Raw genomic sequence first — 19,519 nt, 5'->3', positions numbered from 1 at the left:
TGAAGTTCCAGCATTATAAACCCTATACATTTTCTTTCTTTTCTTCTTTCCTGAGGCACAGAGATACAGAACAGGCTTAATTCAAGGCTTTGAAAAAAAAATCAAGCATAAGTAATCTAGCAAAAAAAAAAAGAAGGGAGAAATCTTTCTGTATGTTAATTTTTATGTGCTTTGATTGAAAATGCACACCAGCTCCATCTGTCCTATTCCCCAAACTCCCTACCGCACTGATAGATTATTTCCCATACACCAATTAATAAAGTAGGGCAGGCAGTGTTCTTTAATTAAAAAACCCACACATCCAGGCATCCCTTTTTTTTTTTTTAATCACAAAAGCAGCATTCTCCACTTCACTTTGATGAGATGGGCCTCACATTTGAAACTCTTAACAAAAAGGAAGAAGCACTTGCTCTCACCCTGACCTGACCACACCATGTTTTAGCAGTGTTTTTTTCCCCCCTTCGTTTCTTTCTGACATTCAGACCCCAGCTCACCCTTCCAGACCTGGTACCTGACCTGAGCAATAGCAGCTAGATTATAACAACTTGTTACATTCATTTCCCTATCTCCCCCTCCCCACCATGAATAATGTTTAATGTCGAAGTTATTACTGTTGTTAATCTGAAGGTGGAAAATAAAACAGATAATGTAAAGTGTTATGCAACTTCAAAGCCTTTTTTAAACACCAAGTCTTCATCTCAGGCACTTCAGCTCATCTCTTCTTTTTGCCTTTGTTGTTTCTTCTCTTCTCTTTGTCTTGCATGTGCAGTGTCCTCACAAGTATCAGAAGGTAATTTCATGTTTACCCATTCATCCCGTCACCTGGGGGTTTTTTCCCTGTAGTCTTGTTTCAGTGATCATGTCCCTTTTCCCCTGCCAGAATCTCATATTCTGTCACGTTCTTCAGAGAACAGAGAAACTCCAGTTTTCAGAGTAATCACTGATCTCTTTCAGACATACATTCTTCTGTTTAGGTCCCGATCATGCAATTATTTATCCACATGCCTGAGAGCTCTGCATTGACTTCAGTGAATGACTCCTGGGCATATAGTTCAGCACATAGGTATGTGCAGGATTGACAATGTAATCATTTTTCTGGTTCCGTTTTTATCTGCCCTTATTTTTAAAAAACAAAACAAAAAAAGCCTTGGAATTTTTGCCTGACACATTGCAAATGTCTTTGCCCAGTTTCCAAATGAAATGCTGCCTCCAGTCTCTCTTCCAGTCTTTCTGTAGCACTAATGCTCCTAAAAAGCTGGATGCTTGAGGAATCCCTGCTTTGTTCTCTGAATGACATAGACATTGTGAGACCCTAAATGCAACATGCCGCTATACATTCAGCTTTGATATATTATGTTTGTTTGTTCAGTCAGTGCCTTCCAGTTCGTTTCACTGACAATTGTGGAATGAATGCAAGCCTTCGCCTTTCCGCGATGGACATGGCTGTCGAATCAGCAGGTTTAGAGTGCCCCAGTCCTAAAGTCCACCATAGGAAGACAGTTGGTGATTTGGTTAGTTGAGTGCCCATGCTGTACAAGTCCAAGATGAATGCAGAGTCCTAGAGGAGCTTAGAACCTTTGTAAATAAACGGTGCAGAGGAAGGATCTGTCCACAGAGCATTTAAGGTCTGATCTTGAATGGATCTTCCTTCCTGCTTGCATGTGACTGAGCACAAATGCAGATTTGTGGAAACCTGGTTGCCTGCTCTGTGCCTGGCCTGTAGTATACCTGTGCGTAGAAGCCAATCTCAACCCCTTTCTGGGGTTTTGAATGAATGGAGTGAATAACTGAATCGTTCCTTATGGCTCAGCCCATACCCTATATCAGGGGTGGGCAATTGTTCCGGGCGGAGGGCCACTTATCAAGTTTTGGGGAGCTGTCGAGGGCCGCATGGGTAGCCCCACCCCTGGTCTCCATATTGGGACCAGAAATTTCAACCCCTAACCCTTGACCTTTGCCATGGGAAGTCCCTTCCCTTGCCCTGGAAGTACTCCTTTTGGGAGGAAGGGTGCTGCAATCTGGAAACTGGGAAAAAGATATATAATGTACACACACACACACAAAATCTACTGTAGCTTATTTAATTTTATTTTAAAATATTTTTGCACTGATTTCTGTGTTTACAAAAAGTGTATCTAGAAGTGGCTGCATAATAGCTGAAAATACAGTCCTACTGTATGTTTTGTGTGGGCAGCAAGGGGGTTTAAGTGGTGGGGTGTGGTTGGGGAGTGTGTGCGCGCATGGTGGGTTGTGGGTACGGTGGCTGGGTGTGTGCTGAGATAGTCAGGGCAGGGCTGCTGGTTCCATAGCGTGCAGCTCTAACAGACTGCATGTGAGCCTCACGGCCGCCAGGCAGGCCCCGTGCCCAGACTCTGCGCTTCTGCAACCCCACCCTGGGTCCCTGCTACTCCCAGGGCACTTGCATGGGCTCCATGTTCCTGCCCGCCACCGCCTTTCCCTGCATCCTTTCCTGCAGGCTTGCCTGCTGCTCCCTGCAGCCCCCTGCTTCCTGCAGCGCTCTGCCGCGGCCCTGCTGCGACTCCGCCGCCTGCCATGACCCTGCCACTCACTGTGGCTCCACCACCTGCCAGGGCCCCCCATGGCTATGCAACCCCACCGCCTGCTGGGGCCCACCACGGCTCTGCCGCCTGCCATGGCTCTATTGTCTCCTGGGGCTTGCCTCCTCCCCACCACTCGCTGGGGCCTGGCTGCAGCTCTGCTGCCTGTTGGGGCCCGCCGGGGCTCCACCACCTACTGGGCCCTGCCCTGGCTCTGCCACCTTCTGGGTCCTGCTGGGGCTTGCAGCTCTGCCACCCGTCGGGGTCCACTGTGCCGCCTGCTGGGGCCCACCGTGGCCCCAGTGCCCACTGGGGCTCTGCAGCCTACCGGGTCCCGCCCCCCACCCAGGCTCTGCCACCTGCTGCACACCACATGGGCTCTACTGCTCCCCGCAGCTGCCACTTCCCACGCTGCTCCCCACGGGCCTCCTGCAGCCCCCACCGCTCCCCGCAACTGACACTTCCAGCCACTCCCTCCAATCTTACCTTACTTTCTACTCGGACAGAAGGAGTGGGAACAGCTCCAGGAGCACGAGGCCAGAAGCCACAGAGGCTTCTGGTTGGGGCTGAGGGCAGGAAGGGGGGGAGGGGCTTGGTGGAGCCAGGCTAGCCTTGTTGCTCAGCCACAGGCTCTTGCAGGGTCCTGCTGCCGCTGGTCTCCTGTCATCTTTGACAGGCAGCCACGGGCCGATATAAATTAATTTTCTAAATTTTTTTAAAGGCCCCACAGGCCGGATAGAATGGGCTGGCCGGCCGTATTTTGTCCACCCCTGCCCTATGTGCTCTCTGCTTCGGAGCACCGCACCCTTATGTCCCGGAGTCAGCAGAACAGGTTGTTTTGGGCCAGCACTGTCACCCTATTATAGGCCTTTACTTATGTCTGCATGTTTGTACCCAGGGGGCAAAAATCTGAGCCTGCATTCTTAAAAAAGCATGTCTTGAGAGTATATTGCTTGTGTTAGATGATTTCTGTGGGGCCTAGAGATGCCTGGATCTTCCTTGAGTTACTGCAAAGACAGAAGCTCAACGGGAAGAAATTCACAGCCAGACTAAATCAGATTTGTAACTGTTAAGAAACCAAGGGCTGGTGGAAGAAGGAATGATTAACATTCTGGACTATCCTTTTGAATAGCCTGGAAGCATTAGCCCTAGAAGGATTATTTTGTCTCCAAGACTGAATGCTGGCTGCTCATGATTAAGTGTCTCAGTCATAACTTTATGCTTTGGTGGTTTCCGTGAATTGGTGAACAGGGATTCAGTATCTACAACAGTTAAGCCTGTCATTTCCACTAGCATCTATACTGCACTCTGGTTTTACAAGAGAGATGTGGGGCTACTCTTCTTCCCTGATAATGAGGGACTGCTGTCTCAACATGCCCTTTACCAAGCATCAGTACTGCTGAGTTAGGGTGTCCAATCACCGGTAAGGGGGGAATGAACTGTTGTACCTTCTCCATGCCAGCTGCTGTGCAGACTGCCTGACCCAGGTGACTGGTTACCTTCACTCATAGAAATTAAGTCTGGGCCTTTAGCCAGATGCTGTGTCTGACAAACTGTGTCATAAATAGCTCAGCCAGCACCTCGTTCCTTCTTCTCTGATGCTTGCTTTCTCCAGCAGAATTTGAAAGCTCTGTTCTGCCCACAGCCCATCTCGCACCCCCCGTTGCGCTGCTCAGTTTCCGTCACCTTTCTTCTAAGGGTCCTTGCTGTTACCTCTTCACACACATGGGACAAATGCAGCCTTGGCATAAGAAGATCTAATTTTCTGGGAAACTTGTGTGCAGATTAAGGGGGGGAAGTTAAATATGGGCATGAGCTGGTCAGAAAATTGGTCCAAGCGAGGAAACCGCGTGGCTTGGATGAACAAGACAAGCATGAAGAGCAAGGGAAAGTGGGATGAAGCAGGACAGGAAAATAGCATGACTCAAGCTAGAGATGCTTGGATGGCATTGCTAGATAATCTCACCTTTAGTGAATCACTCTTGTGTCTGGTTCCCAGATGTAAAATTGGGAAAACAATCATTCCTTTCACCCATCTTGCGAGATCTTGCAGGCCAGATTGTCTCTGGTTTCCTGTAAGCACAGCACCTAGTACAGCAAAGACAGGGGCTTAACAATCTTCTTTGGGGCCTCAAAATGATACCATTAGTGAACAGCAGTGACAGTAAGTAGCACTGAGAGGGCTCTGGAAAGGAGTGAGGTGTAGCAAACAGATGGGAGCTCGTAGCAGGGTGATTCTGGAAGGTATAAATAGGAGTCACAGAAGCAAGGACAGGGGGTTAATTTTGCCTTTGTTTACATGACCTGGGCTAAGCCACACACAAAAAGCAGCCAAAGAAGGGCCCAGACACAGGTGATATCAAGAGATTAGAGAATTTAATTCTGATTCATGGAGAGAGATTAAGTTACTAAAAACAGGCTCACCCAGAGGGAGGAAGTCTGAGATTGGTGACCTGCATTATGTTCTCACTCACACCCATGTAAATTAGGGTAACTCCAGTGCAGTTTTCCAGCTGTTTACAGAGGCCGCTCAGGGCTTTGCTACAAGTGTACACTCAGATTTGTTAAACCATTAAGACTCTGCATGGACAGTCTCATTCCAAATGTTAGTGACCTTAATTCGATTGGGAATGAGGCTGAACTGAACTAAGGTTGGTCTGTGTGAATTTATGGTGCACCAACTACTACAGACGGGCTCCCCTATGGATGCACTAAGGACCCCTCTTCAAGGTGGGGTAAGCTTCCTCACACAAAGTGCCCAAAAGGAGTTAGTGTACTGTAAATGCAGACACTAGCGTACTGCGCAGTCACTTCCCTGTGTAGTCTTTTCGTTCTGATTGCATGTGTCCGCACCAGGGTTTAACTCGGTTTAACTTTGGATTTGCATCTAGAGCTAGTTTGAATGGATTTTCCTGAGGGTCTGTATATGGGCAGGCCCTGACATCAGAGCCTGGCTCATTCCCAACAAGGGCAAGAACCCATGCAGGGTACAAGAAGCATCTTTGGCAAGTGTCGCAAGGGAAAAGTTAAAAGCAACCTTCCTAGATGGGACCCTGTTTGGCTCAAAGGAGTTATTCTGCTGGTGTAATGCTGCTATCTATAAAACCATGGAAGGGACATGTAAGAGGAGTAATCATTTAAACTGGTTAATGGAGTAAAACAAGAAGTAATGGCCTGGAATTGAAACAGAGGGGAAAATTATAGGCCAGAATGTGAACCCATTATTCACACTGCCTAGCACCTTGAATCCTTCGGTACCCCACTGAAATCAATGGGGACGCTCAAGGAGTAAGGATACTGTTCCAAGTGAGTAAAGAATATCAAAGCCTGACCCTAAATTATGCATTGGTAGCAGATAAAATGATCTTGGGCCCCTGCTGTACTTCCTTTCACTTGAATAGTAGCTTGCTACAGGCAAGCCCATTGATTTCCGCAGGCTCTCAGGGCGCCTTTCACTGGAACAACACTGAGAGTAACGGGTGGCAGAACTAGACCCTTAGATAGGCAGTTTAATAGCTTGCCATGGGAGGAGGTAGAAGAGGAGGCCACAGGAGAAGTGCTGAGTAGCAGGCTCTGTTAAATGGATGGGAGCCTGGTGCACCGAGGAAATTATAAGCCGTATCCTTAGCTGGAGGAAATCATCATAACTCCGTTGCCTTCAACTGAGTGACAACAGTTTACACTCGCTGAGGATCTGGCCGTTGTTGAAGTATCAGCACTAGTGCAGGGAGATGGATGACAGGCCCCCGGAGAGTCTTTCCAGCCCCCTCATCCGTAATTCTGCGACGGTGGAGTTTATTGCTTTTCATCTCCCACCCTGCAAGCCAGAAAACAGGAAGCCTTTTCTGCTGCCTCAGGCATCTTTGGCAGGGACTCTGTCTTGTTCCACGAAGGTAAATAACAGCGCGGGAGTAACAGATGCAAACTGCAGCACCGGAGCCTCCACGCACCGACGGACAAGCGTGTCCGATCCGTTCAGACGCAGCGGACAGACGGTGGAGTCAGCCCCCTGCTCAGAGTCCAAGTGCATCCTTCTGTGCAGAAACGTTTGTGACTCACAAAACCCTGCTTCTCTGTCTCATTTGACTCCTGAGAACTCAGTAAGGGTCCGTATCAAAATGGTCAGATGCGAGGTCAGCAAGACGTAGGCATTCAGCATCCAGAGCATGAACCTGTTTTATTTCATCTGCTTCAGTTGCTGATTCTCTTTTTTGTTTGAAGTGTTTGCTTTAATGCATATTTTGAGAAACCACACACACACACACACACACACACACACACACACACACACACACACACACACACACACACCTTCAGAAGCGCCCAAACCCTGCTATTTCTCTATAATAGTATTCACGCTGAGTACCTTTCTGTCCCATCTCCACTTGCTATAACTTCCAGCCTCTGTCATTACTACACCTTGCCTCAGACTTTCCCCCTCATTAGCTTGTTTGCCACACTACCTTGAATTCCTCTCCCAATGGAAGTGTCAGCTTTATTATAATGATCTGTTTCATTTTTGTTTTGACCATAATGCAAATTCTGGTCCTAGCTCCGCTGCTGTTGCTTTTCCCCAGGAAATTCATTTCTTTTTGATATCACTTGTCATTTCAGAGTCAGTGACTAGAGCCAGCATCTCCTTAGGGGTCTCTTTTTCTCTGTTTTCCTCCCCATTGCTACAGAACTAACACAATTATCCTGTTTACTTTTCATCTCCTTTAACCTTAGCATTTTCCTTTCTGCGGTCGCCCCAGCTTTGTCAGTGCTGTCAGCTTCAGCTCACTCTCTCACCCTGCAGCCTAATAAATGCACTGCAGAGGCCCTTTTCTTTTCCAAAGTACACCTCTTGCCCCTTCATCCTGTTCTCTTCTCCCCACTGCAGCATGATAGCTGAGTCAGGCAGAAAGCAGAACTCCTGCCAAACTGTAATCTCTCACCACTAAATGCTTTGCAGCACTGGCTGAGAGAGGCAGTACTCAGAATCTCCTCCACCTCTTTTCAGCCATTGCCTGTATACTTTTTTCCTCCTACGCTGTAACTTTTGCTCTCCTTTTCAGCAATACTTGCATTGAAGGATTGCTTTATGTTCTGTTCAGCTGCTCTCCAGATGGGGAGCTCTGTGTGCATGCATTTTACAGGATATTGTGAAGGTGATGATGTGGTGTATTCGCATGTTCCCCATGCTGGTTAATTTGGGGTTAGCAGTCTCTCTCAGAGAGCCTGCTGCAGGTGACCCTGGAATGAGTCCTCCCCCTCTCAGCTATGCTGGGGAAGAGAACAATCAAAATACGGAGGCTGTGCTCCCCCTGATGAAATTCACTTATATCCCAATGAAGCTGACCTATAACAGGACATAAATGGGGATGAAGCAGTGTCTACCTTCTGCTGACCCACCCCACAGGGTGGGAATTTAATTCTCAGCGCATATCCAGCTTAGGCAATACGTGTTAAATATGGTATCAGTGTGTTTTACACACATGGCTTAGGGAGAGGGCTGCTCTGTATAGCACGCGCACCAGTGTATCGTAAGAACTGAGACATGCTGAGAGAGACATGTCCTTAAATCACTTGACTTTAAGCACGTAAGTAGTTCAATTGACGTCAATGGGACTCCTCACGTACTTAAAACTAAGCATGTGCTTAAAAACTGTGCTAGAGCTGGGTCCTGCTTGATTCCACCCTTGTCTCAGCTGTACAGTTCTGGTAGCAGCATTTATCTACGGAGGAGATCTCTCTACCAGTGAGATCAGAAACCAGAGAAAGTGCCACTTAATACGTAACATGCGCGTGTTCTGTTTTTTAATAATGTGAAAAGGAGCTCAGGAGAAACCAAACTGTAGCACTCACTGCTCTCTCTCTCTTTTTCTTCTTTCAATGTGTGCTGTAGCCCCTAGACGGATAACATCATTGGAAAAAGCGTACGCTGCTTTGAATGGTACGTAGCTCAGCTGGTGCATCGTAGATGGTAGCAGACAAGCAATGTACTTGTGTTTTTAATATGGGAATGAAACTACCAAAAAACACCCCAGTTTCAGGTGGTTTTCCCCCCCTCCCCTTGCACTGTTTCCACTGTGGTACCAACAGAAGATGCATTTGAAATTACTATTATTACTGTATGCATTTGTAAGCACCAGTTACCATAGTTTCTAGGCATCAGTGCTGATTCTTCTCCAGATAAACTGACCTGACAAATCTATGCTCAGCTCATTAATGCCATCTAATTGATTAATTTATGGAGAAGTCTTACAGTGCAATTCATACTAATTATGCGAGCATTTTTGCATAGTTTGGGCCACATCCTCAGCAGGTGTTAAATCAGCATAGCTTCATTGATTTCATGTATATAATAATTTACCAGAGTAAATAAGACCTTGCATTGTTTTTATCTGTAGCGGAGTTAGGTTTTTCTCATTGGGTGGCTTCATCAGCGCTCTACTTACCTACATAAGCCTGGAATCTGGCCTTGTGTGCCTAGATGTTAAATGCCTGCTCCTACAGGTTTATAGCCACATCTAGAAAATGTTACCTACGTGCAGCCGGATTTGAATGACATTTAAACCTGTGTAATTTGTGGAACAGTCTCATGCCAGTGAGTTGGCTCATTCCTGATTTACACTGGCATAACTGAGATCAGGAATGGGCCATTAGCCCACAGTCTTACAAGAAGCTGGGAGGTAGAAACATGGTGTGCTCATCCTATTGTGATTCAGGACCAGCTCTGATAACCTTAAGTATACTAATTGGCTAACTTGGCAAGGAGGTGTCTTTGAATGAGGGGGTGTGGTATCTACTACTCCTTGTGAGCGTGGAACCAAAATCTGGCCCTGGATAGCAAAATGGCTGACAATTACTAAATCAATGTAAAGCAATTCTACCATTTTACCTGGCCTTTTAGGTACCAACATTTTGCTAATTTTAGCATTAGCCAGCCTGCTCCACTTTCCCAGACAGTATTGTGCAATAGTTGATTCAGTTCCTTATAGGTACTGTATTCTGTGGTATTCCAGACTTTCCCCCCTGTATTTTGGGGTGCTTTTGGTGCAGGTGTAAGGGGCTAGATTAAAAACCTGTTAGACGGATGGCATATGTATCCATATAGTGATAAGCAGGAAAGCTTTCCCAAACTGCCTCAGCTCTAACTTGAAGAGATCCCTTGCAAGGAAGGTTTAATCTCCAAGCCCATTTCAGTCCTTAGCCTGTCTGCTGAGGAGACTAACAAGGGTACTGATTGGGGGTAGGTTATGTAGCCATGATAAAGATGCATCGGGACTCAGATGGACCAGACCCCACTCCCTCAGTTTGTGTAGGACTCTAAACTTTCTTTTGGTAGTAGTGCCTCCTGATCTGGTAGTGACTAGCTTTCCTCAGACCACCAGGAAAAGAAAGGCTCTATCTGTCCCCTGAGTTACCCGTGGTGCAGATGCTTTCTCCATTTGGCCAAACTAAAATCCTTGGGGAATTGTTCTCTTTGTGTTGCTGACCTCCAGGTAGCCAAATCAGCAGTTACAGGAAGCTACACATAGACCAGTTCTTATATTCTTTGAATGCAAACACAAAAAAGAACAGGGTAAAATATTCAGTCCTGGGTGCCTAACACAGCGGACCCAAGTTCACATGGTGACACCTAATAGAAATGGCAGGGGTTTCAGAAATTCTGCACACTCCGAAATCCCAGTGAAGTAACAAGCAACTGCAGAGACACAGCAGCTTTAACGTTCAGGCCACATTTACTGGTCTCCCTATACACTAGGGATCCTGACTTTGAGCCGTCAGAATTGAAGAAGTTACTTTATTTCTTTTTAATAACAAAAAAAAAAATGACAGTACAACACTGTAGAAGGCATGATAGATTTGCACCTTTGGATGGATTTGTACAACACTGTACCAGAAAGGCTTCCTGATCCAGGGTCAGTATATTAGAGAACTCAGTATTGTTCTTGAGCCAACTGTATTACAATATCAATAAATATAAAATACTAGGCTGCATTTTTTTTGCCCCATTACATCTAACAGTAATCTAGATATAATGAAAGGGATCTGGCAAAGCAGCAAACAGACTCAAGAAATACAGCGCTTCTTTCCATTGGTGTCTCTGTGTTGTAAAACGAAGGACATGATACGAAAGGCAGGTCTAGCATAGGCACTACGTTCTTCTGTACTTCCTCTCTGGCTTCTCTGTTATGCGTGCTCAGTTTGAGTTTCTCCCACTTCTGCTAGCATATAGTTTGTGTCACCTGGTATAAACTTAGGAGCTTCACACCACCACCAAAAGCAGGTGCAAGATAGAAATCAAAGTTCCTATCTTATTTCTTGGAGGATTAATAGAAAGGCAAGAACATTTGGCATTTGAAAACTCAGAGAAACAAAAATGCTGCCACAATTAAACAAACAAACAAACAAAAAACCACCCCAAAAAACAAAACACTTGATTTTGATGTTTCTTTTTTTGTCTGCTACCATCTATACATCCACATGGCCAGGAAACTGAGCATAAATGACAGGAAAGTCACAGAGGGAGCTCATTAGGGGCTGCCCGTGTTAAAGTGACCCCCCCACAGAGATTGATAAGCCTGCTACAGCATGGGCTAACACACATGTGCATACTGGAATGGTAGAGAGAAAGGGAGCTTCTTTGCAATTTCCGTCCTGAATTGAGAGATCTTCGCAGCTCTCTTTTGCTAATTCCCTTTCAAGCATCATCATCCTAGTTGCTGAATGCAAACTGTTATTTGGCCTCAAGCTTCTTTCAAAAATAACCCCTTTTATTTGGATTCTGTCTCTGCATGTACAGAGCTATTATTTCCCAATTTCCCCAGTTCAAAGGCCGAGCTTTTGTGAGGATGTACCCTAAAACAGCACAGTACATGTCATCAAAGAACAACAACTTATTTTCAGGAGTGAAGACCTCAAAGATAGAGCATTGCCAGCTCTCATGATTCTGTCATGGGGTAACAGGGGCCAAGCCTTGTTACTGAGAGTAGGGCCAGGCAGTAGAGTTAAAAAGCTGCAGAGCCCCAGATAATGAGCAGCTGGCAGTTTAATTGGGTAATGGCCTGCTGAGGACGCCAAGGGAAGATGCTTGTAGCCAACTGAGGGGATCCTAAGTCAGGTGATGAGAAGGAGACCATACTGCAAGGACTACAGGTATCTGAAGAGACCCACAAGCAACGGTTTTGGGCCAGGAAGACTAAAGCTGCCAAGGGAAAACCTAGTAGCTGTGGAAGGGTTGGATTCAACGGTGAAAAGTGCAGAAAAAGGACGTTAGAAGCTCTGAACGGCTGTGACTTTGGGGGAAGACCTCTAAACGTTGAAGAGGATCTTGACGGGGAGGACATCTGGAGGGCATCAAGGTGTTTGCGGGGACCATTCTCCGGGATTTGGTGCAGCACCCAGGGTACAGGAATGATCACCCTCCAGCTTTAAGAATCTGGGTATAGCTAAGGGTGATACATCAGTGAGGAAGGAGAGGAAGCTCAGAGGCTTCAGAACCTGTTGCTGCAAATAGTCCAGGGACAGCCGCACAGGAAGGAGGAGGCAGCAAGGCTGAAGCTGCAGCAAGCAGAGACCCAATGGACCGTAACAGAGCAGCAGCACCAGCTGGCAGAATACTTCTGCAGCCAGGAACCAGAGGAAGCCTTGAAAGAGCTGCGTGGTTTCATCCCCGAGCGCGTGACTTGAGACGATGACTCGGAAGCGTTCTTGGAGGCATTTGAGCACACGGCGATAGCGACCCAATAGGTTAAAGAGACATGGGCCACCCCTTTGAGGAACCCTCTTGACTGGGATGCCCAGGCTACGTACCATTCGCTAACACGCTGTAATGCACAAAGCCATGAAAAGGCCAAAGAGTAAAAAGGCAGGTGTAGCGTGGCCACTAGAGGTGCCACAGCTGCCCCTGTAGTCACACACCGTTACACACAGGTCCTGTGAGTGTTGCTGTTTTTCTTAAAACCCCAACTCTGGGATGAAGCAAGTTTCACAAGAATCTCAGAATTCATTTAAGAAATAAAAAAGCTGTTTGCCAGCCCCCTGATGGTGGAAGGAAGCATGAAAATATGACCCAACTGCACTCTGAAATCTTAGATACCAGATAAGAAGGAGAAACACCAAAACACCGGGGTTTTTTTTTTTTACTATTATTTAATCAATTTCAACCCAAGCTTTTGACTTTTGGGGATCTGACCCATGATCTTGGATGTCCAGTGATGGGTCAGGTAATGAGGCTCGGCAAAGTGACTGTCACTTGTAGAAGGTCGGGGAAAAAACCCTGAGTGCCCTGAAGATGAAACTGAAATAACTTAGGCTTTGACTTAGATTTATTAGCTAATGAGCTGTATTTTTCCCCAAGTTAAGCATGCACTCAAGTGCTTTGGGCTTTAAGGGCTGAACTTTAAACATGTGAGTATTGCTGCTGCCATGGACATTAGACAGATATCAAATAAATTATCAACAGCAGCATTACTATATAGTCAGGTAGATCTGTGTTGTGTATGAAACCTTCTATTCATACATATGCACAGTACTCAGTATACCTTCATTTTAACACCACTTTTTAATATCAGACTTTTGACATTTTAAATAGAAACTGGCTGTCCTCTTTTAAATATTCAGGCTAAATTGTAGTCTTGATTGATGTCTTGATAGAGTCTGTCTACTTAACAAGGATGGTATTGAGAAGGAAGAGCACGGAGTATGGGTCTTCTGAAATTCTTCCCCTCCCGCCATTCCCATGGGGTTGACCGCTAGGACTGAATACCAGATTAGGAGAGGGTTGCTTGTGAGGAATGCTTTAAAGGACCTTCATTCCCTGAAAACACTACTTCTGCAGGCTTGGGAAATGAAGAGCTGAGCTTTATCTCAAACGCTCATCAACTCTTGTAACAGCCAGACATTGTGTTGCTTCTTTCCTACTGGGCCAGCTCAGAATTTATTCCAAACCTGTTTGTAAATGCACTGTTTCCCTCTCAATAACATCACAGAGAGGTCCTACCGCAATTCTGTAAGCACAGCTTTGAATAAAACACCAGGATGAAAGAGCACGTTCCACAAAGCAGATGAAGGAGTTCAAATGTGTAAAAAAATCTCACATTTGCCAGCATCTTGCACACTGCAAAGCTGTGTTCTTCTGGCTTTGCCACTTAGCACCCTTTGGTATAAGAGCTGGTGTCTGATGTACTCCTGTCAAGCTTTTGGTAACCAAAGCTTTCCAGCAAGGCATCAGCTTAGAGATGCATGGATTTGCAGAGACAAGACGATATCCTAGAAAATGTCTGCCTGGAACAACTTAACTGTAAGCCTAAAAAAGAAGTTAATTTCAATGAATGCCTCTGATGAATACTGGACTGTGTTCTCCACTAGGTGGCCAGCAAGTATTCAGCTGAAGGAAAAGAGAAAGAGATGCAGAAGCCAGTGATTTCTCTTTGAGCTGCAAGAGTTTACTTCTGATTTTGCCTCTGTGTGTGTGTGTGTGTGTATTGCAAGGGTTTTCTTCACATCTGTATATTGTATGCCCAGATACTAAGCATCTGAACAATGGAGAGGACTGGAAAGGGCTATTTTTTACCTTTTCATTAGGACCCATGTGTCTGAGAGGGGGGAAGTATTGTGTGGAGGACACATGCTGGATGCAGTTATTCTTCCTGGAACCTCCCCAGGGATGCCGAGTGGCCGGGAAAAGCCTAACTGATGAGGCAATTTCAGTGAAATGAGAGAATAAGGAAAAATTAAGCTGGGCATGGGGAAGATAATTACAAAAGCAAGTAGAAAGCCAAGCTGATTATCTGGCATATTGTAAAACAATCCTGCACTTAGGAGTCTGGCTGGAACATGGTTGTCTCATTCTTTTATATCACTTGTGGGAGCACTTGAGGCACCAAGGGCCTGGGTCTCCATCACTTTGCAGAGCAGCTAACGAGTGCCAAGTATGCAAAGTGGATGGAAACTGCTCTTGCCCATGCAAAATGCAGATTAGGCAGCATTTTGTATCCACTTTGCATAGGTATCAAGGATGATGCTGGGTGCAAGCAGGGAACGCTCAGAGCCAAGGTCTGTTGCTGTGGCATTTTTGGATGGAGTGAGACGAGCCCTTCTCCAGACCATCCCGTGTATTTGTTGTTATACTGAACTAACTGTTCTTACGCTGCGACTGACTGCACTGGGGAGCGATGAGCCAGGCTGTTACAACCTTTGCCTGTTTTCCTTACAGACGAGGACGACGCAAACAGGCTCGGAGAGAAGGTGATTCTCCGAGAGCAAGTGAAGGAGCTTTTCAATGAAAAATACGGTGAGTGGCCTCACCACATGCCCATGCCAGGGCATTTCACAGAGAGCAGCCGCAGTTAAAATTAATTAGATTGAAGCCCTCTATTTATAGGCCAAGCAGCCTGCTGTGGCACAGGCTTCTTTCACTGCTCCACATTACAGCCCATTCCCAGAGGTGTTCCTCATCTCTGCAGACTGCTGACAGCAGGTGGGGCTGTGACCCTTTTGTCTTCATCTCCTCTAAGGGCAAAGGGAGGGAAGGAAATCCGCATCCAAGGACTGGGACTTACGTCAGCTGCTGCTGCTGCTGCATTTTTAAGAGATGAGCAGCTGGAATAAGTCCCGGTACGCTCTGAGAATGGCCTGACGCAGGCTAGCCGCTGGGAGAGCTCTGCCTGCAGTGGGGAAGGACCACTCTGCTGCACAGCACAGGTAAATCACAGCAGCCAAATGCCAGACCCCCTGCACATTTTGAGCAGACAGGCTGAAACTGCAAGACACAAGCCGGTTAGGGTGTTGAAGGGGATGGTGGCATTTGAGCTGTCTGTCTCAAGTTATTTGTGTCCTTTCATGCCAGTCTTGTGGAAAAATAGAAAAGGAAGACAAAACACCCCTGCAGCACAGGGCACAGCATTCAGCAGTATAATTGTCTCGGCCCTTTGCAGAGCAGAAGCGTTGCACAGTTACTGGTGCATAGCTGTCTAGCTTTCCCCCCACATTGTGGTTCTGGAGGCTTGATTTGCATAACCGCTTTACAGTTGTTTCTCAACCAAACTGTATCTGAGTCCTTGTACTCTGCATTGGCTCACAAGCACCAGCCAACCAGAGCACAGGGACTGGCATTATCACACCACGGCAGCTGCTCATCTTCTGTGAGTGGCTCCTGTGCTTGGTCTGCTCTGGCTGGTGCCAGCACTCAGAATTTTCAAGCTAATTTGCCAGCTGCAAAAATGCTGCTTCAGCCTGAGTGGATCATCCCTGCAGGCCCCTGAAAAAGTTCAACCGAGAGGGAAAAAAGTAATGGCCAAGGAATGAGGGGTGCCAGACTCGCACGCAGCACATGGGGCTGAAACCTCCTTTCCCTAAATCCCTTCTGCCCTTCTTTCACCAATGATTTCAGACTGCAAGCTCAATATATGGACTCAGCTTACAGAGTTAACAGTTCCTCTGTGGGTCGAGCTTCCGAATGTCCAAAGCAGAATGACCAGTTGGTGATGTGAGATGGTAGCTTGGCCAATGGAGAGACACTAGACTACTTGTGTAACATCCCGTTCAAGAGCTAGTCTATTCAGGGCAAGGAATAAAGAAACGTAGAGCAAGACCATGTGTCACAGTTGGAGGAAGTGAATGCGTATGTTACTGAGCCAGCCTCTCCGTTTCCAGCAAAAAAAATATTGGGCAGTAGTTGCACAGAAGGATTAAACAAGTGTGATCTGTATGGTGTTGAAGGGGTGTGAGGGACTGCAGAAGCCCTTGTTTCAGGTGCTTCTATCTCCCATGAAAGAGGGTGAGCTAGGCAGGGAACATGTTCTCATTACAGTAACAGCAGGTGATCTCCTATTCCCCCCCCAAACACACAATCTGGACATTGCTGAATATGTTCCAGATGTAAAATCAGCAGCTGCTTGCTAAATAAGTAATGGTGCACTGTATATTGATTCTCCTCCACTTTTCGTGTAATGTGCCTGTTGCCTGAGCTCTAGACTGACACACAAAGAACTCAACTTCTCTTGGCTACATAGCCCCACTAGGGTCAGTAAGAACACACTCATATGGCTGTTGCAGTGGTGCTCAGACTCAAGCTCTGAGAGTCAAAAGCTGGACCAGTTGGGCTTAGAGCATGCAGGGCCAGCTGCATTGGTGTGCACAAACCTCAAGTTACCAGGTTCCTCTGTAAATATCCACTATGGAGTTTCTTGCACCTGGCTCTGCCAGTAGCTGTCAGAGACAGGACATTGGGCAAAAAGATTCTTAGTCTGATCTGAGCGAGCTGAATTCCTTTGATCTGGGTGCCAGAGCATACCACTGAATTTGCAGCAGAGCGTTCTCTGAACAGGCCCTACCTTGCACCAAACAGCAGCTGAGCCTCTGTAGGCAGCAGTAACTCAGGATGGTTATTAAGGCTGATTTCCTTGGAAAGAAAGCAAGAAGCTGTAACCATGCTCACTGACTTTAATGCCTCAGTTTGGGTTTTGGTAATGCTTGGTGGGGAGCTAAGTCCCAGCCCTTGCCTAGGATATGGAAAGAGGATCAAGGGAGAGGTTATTAGTAAAAGCTCTTGCAACAGAATCCGTTGCTTTGTTAGGAACAGAACCCGTGACCCAGGGTTGTGGAGGATGAGAGCTTGGCAATGGCATCAACTTATGTTGTTATCGGAGAGTATTTTGCTGGACTTGTGGACACAGATGCGGAGTGTGCGTGTAGGCATTGTATATTAGCCCCAAAATATGTTTAATTGTGAGAGTATTTAAAGACCAATGAATCCATCAGTAAATTGAATAGAAAGACATGAAACAACTTCATCTCATAAGCGAAAGAGCATCATTTCCTCAGGCTGGGCTAGTGGGAAGAAAGAGGGATACGTAACTCAAGAGGAACGTGGCCTAGATATATCCTCCTTTTCTTTGTCATTGCAAGAGATTTGTATTCAGGTGGTCAAGTGTGACCAGTCCAAGAGCTCATTTCTGACAATAGCTCAGAAAACCCAAAGGAACGCCAGCCTTCACAACTTCCAATACTTTAGGCACTGTCCTTGCAATGCGCTTCTCACTCCACAATTTAAAACTCACTGGCTTGGCACCAAAAACCTAAAAAGTACTTGGAACCTATTATTGTTGAGTGAATTCCTGACTTTTAGGGAAGAAACTGAGATACAAGAAAGCTTTCAAAAGTCCCCACGGGGAAGTCTTTTTCTTGCTTAAATAACAAAACCATTCTTATCACCATGTGCCTTATTTAGATTTTGAAGAAAAATCATTAAGCAACATATAATATTTCTAGGAAAATTGTGAGTGTATTGAAAACCCAGCTTTGCTGACAAAATACTCTCTGATATACCGGAGGGTTCAAGGCATCCAATAACTGTTTCCCACATTGTCCTTTACTTTGCTATTGCAGGAGAAGCTTTGGGCTTGAACCGGCCAGTCATGGTGCCATACAAATTGATCAGGGACAGCCCTGATGCTGTTGAAGTTACTGGTCTGCCAGATGATATCCCTTTTAGAAACCCCAACACCTATGACATCCATCGGCTGGAGAAAATCCTAAAAGCTCGAGAGAATATCCGGATGGTCATTATAAACCAGCTTCAGTAAGTCTTAATAACTTCTGCACTGTGTTTAAACCCAAAGCCCAGTTCTCCAACTGAGGCAAATTAGCACATGTCCTAGTGATTGCATTGGAGCTGTGCTAGTTTACTTTTGCTCAGATTCTGGTCCATGCTTTCTTCTGGATTACATTTGCAAAATGCTCATCCCTCAGACACCTGAGAAATCCTGCCAGGTTAGGGAACAGTTGGGTTCCTGTTCAGATTCGTATATGCTTCCCAGCCATGTGTTTGTGGTGGGTGCAATAGATAAAATGGGGTATTATCTCAATGAGCCTGAAGTCCTGTGAGGAGCAGGAGGGCCAAAGCCATGAAGTATTAGTCTGCTCTTCCACTGATGGTCACATGGGGGGAAGGGAGGGAGAGGCAGCTTGGGGCATAACCAACCAGGACCTCTTTTGCGGGCCAAGAGGGAACACTCCTTAGGGCAAGGGGAAGCCAGCCTTGTCCTGTAGTTGGCTCCTTCAGCCCCAGACAGGCAGTTCTCCCCTCTTCAGCAGGGATCAAGGGAGCCCTTGTCCCATGTCGTCCCCAAGACAAACTGCGTGCAATAAAGGCTGCCTCAGGATGCCAAAGCAGTCGTTTTCTCGATGTCCAATCAAGCAATTTTTTAGATCTCTCTCATGAAGTAAAGAAGGCTTTGCACTGAGGCTGTGGCCTGCCATGTGCGCTGCTCTGGGAGGGGACAATTCTGGGCAGGTTTCCAGAAGAAACAGTCCTGTGGCCAAGCACGGTGTCAGAGGTCTGGATTGCCGCCAAGCATGTAGGTGACAGAGGAAGCCCCACTCTGAGACGGTTGATAAAGAACAGGCGTGGCCCTAACCGTTCGTGCTCTCTAACCCTGCCTTGTTTCTTACACAGGCCGTTTGCTGAAATATGCACCGAGGCCAAACAGACAGGTGAGCTCAATGCCCAGATTGTCAGCTGTGCTCCCGTTGCAGCAGAGTGAAACAGGCTGTGGCACCAAATTAAACAAGAGGGCTTGTCTTCTGGGCTACAAATCCAAGTGGAGCAGGCCTACTTGATAGATGTCTGTCTTCCTAATCTTTAGTCTTCCCCATTTGATCTTCCAGTGGGGGCCTGGGATCCACTGAGGGAGGAAAACGCACAGGCTGAGCTTCTCTGCGGTATCTTTCATGATGCCCTTTGTGTGGAAGCAAAAGAGATGCTATTGTTTCAGGCAGAGATTTGCAGTCTCCTAGGGGACTGGATGGCCCTGTTCCCATTACATTCAGTGGCAGTTGGCAACTACAGCTTATAAGACAGCTTTGAAAATCTCAGCCCTAATTTCTTTTTAAATATCCTAAAATCAGATCACTGCATAAGAGGAATCTGAGTCCTTGCTCACTGTGATAAAATCACAGTGGAACTGGCG

At 46.4% G+C, this 19,519-nt stretch overlaps 1 protein-coding gene across 8 annotated transcripts in view; it reads left to right on the top strand.

The window, feature by feature from the left end:
• Positions 1-19,519, top strand: part of GTF2IRD1 (GTF2I repeat domain containing 1) — a 167,320-nt gene that overhangs the window by 144,750 nt on the left and 3,051 nt on the right. For 4 of the 8 annotated variants that reach the window (XM_025208079.1, XM_025208083.1, XM_025208078.1 and 1 more), the window contains 5 exons: positions 770-790; positions 8,446-8,493; positions 14,764-14,841; positions 17,937-18,129; positions 19,006-19,043. In XM_025208079.1, the coding sequence (XP_025063864.1) occupies positions 770-790; positions 8,446-8,493; positions 14,764-14,841; positions 17,937-18,129; positions 19,006-19,043 (378 nt within the window). Of the gene's footprint in view, positions 1-769; positions 791-8,445; positions 8,494-14,763; positions 14,842-17,936; positions 18,130-19,005; positions 19,044-19,519 lie in introns of those variants that run through there. The other 4 variants (XM_025208081.1, XM_006027029.3, XM_025208080.1 and 1 more) reach the window with 3 other exon arrangements.

The sequence above is a fragment of the Alligator sinensis genome, unplaced genomic scaffold (genome assembly GCF_000455745.1).
Source record: "Alligator sinensis unplaced genomic scaffold, ASM45574v1 scaffold1291_1, whole genome shotgun sequence".
NCBI lineage: Eukaryota > Metazoa > Chordata > Crocodylia > Alligatoridae > Alligator > Alligator sinensis.
Note: the sequence above shows the minus strand (reverse complement) of the source record. Positions and strands in the feature narration are given on the sequence as shown.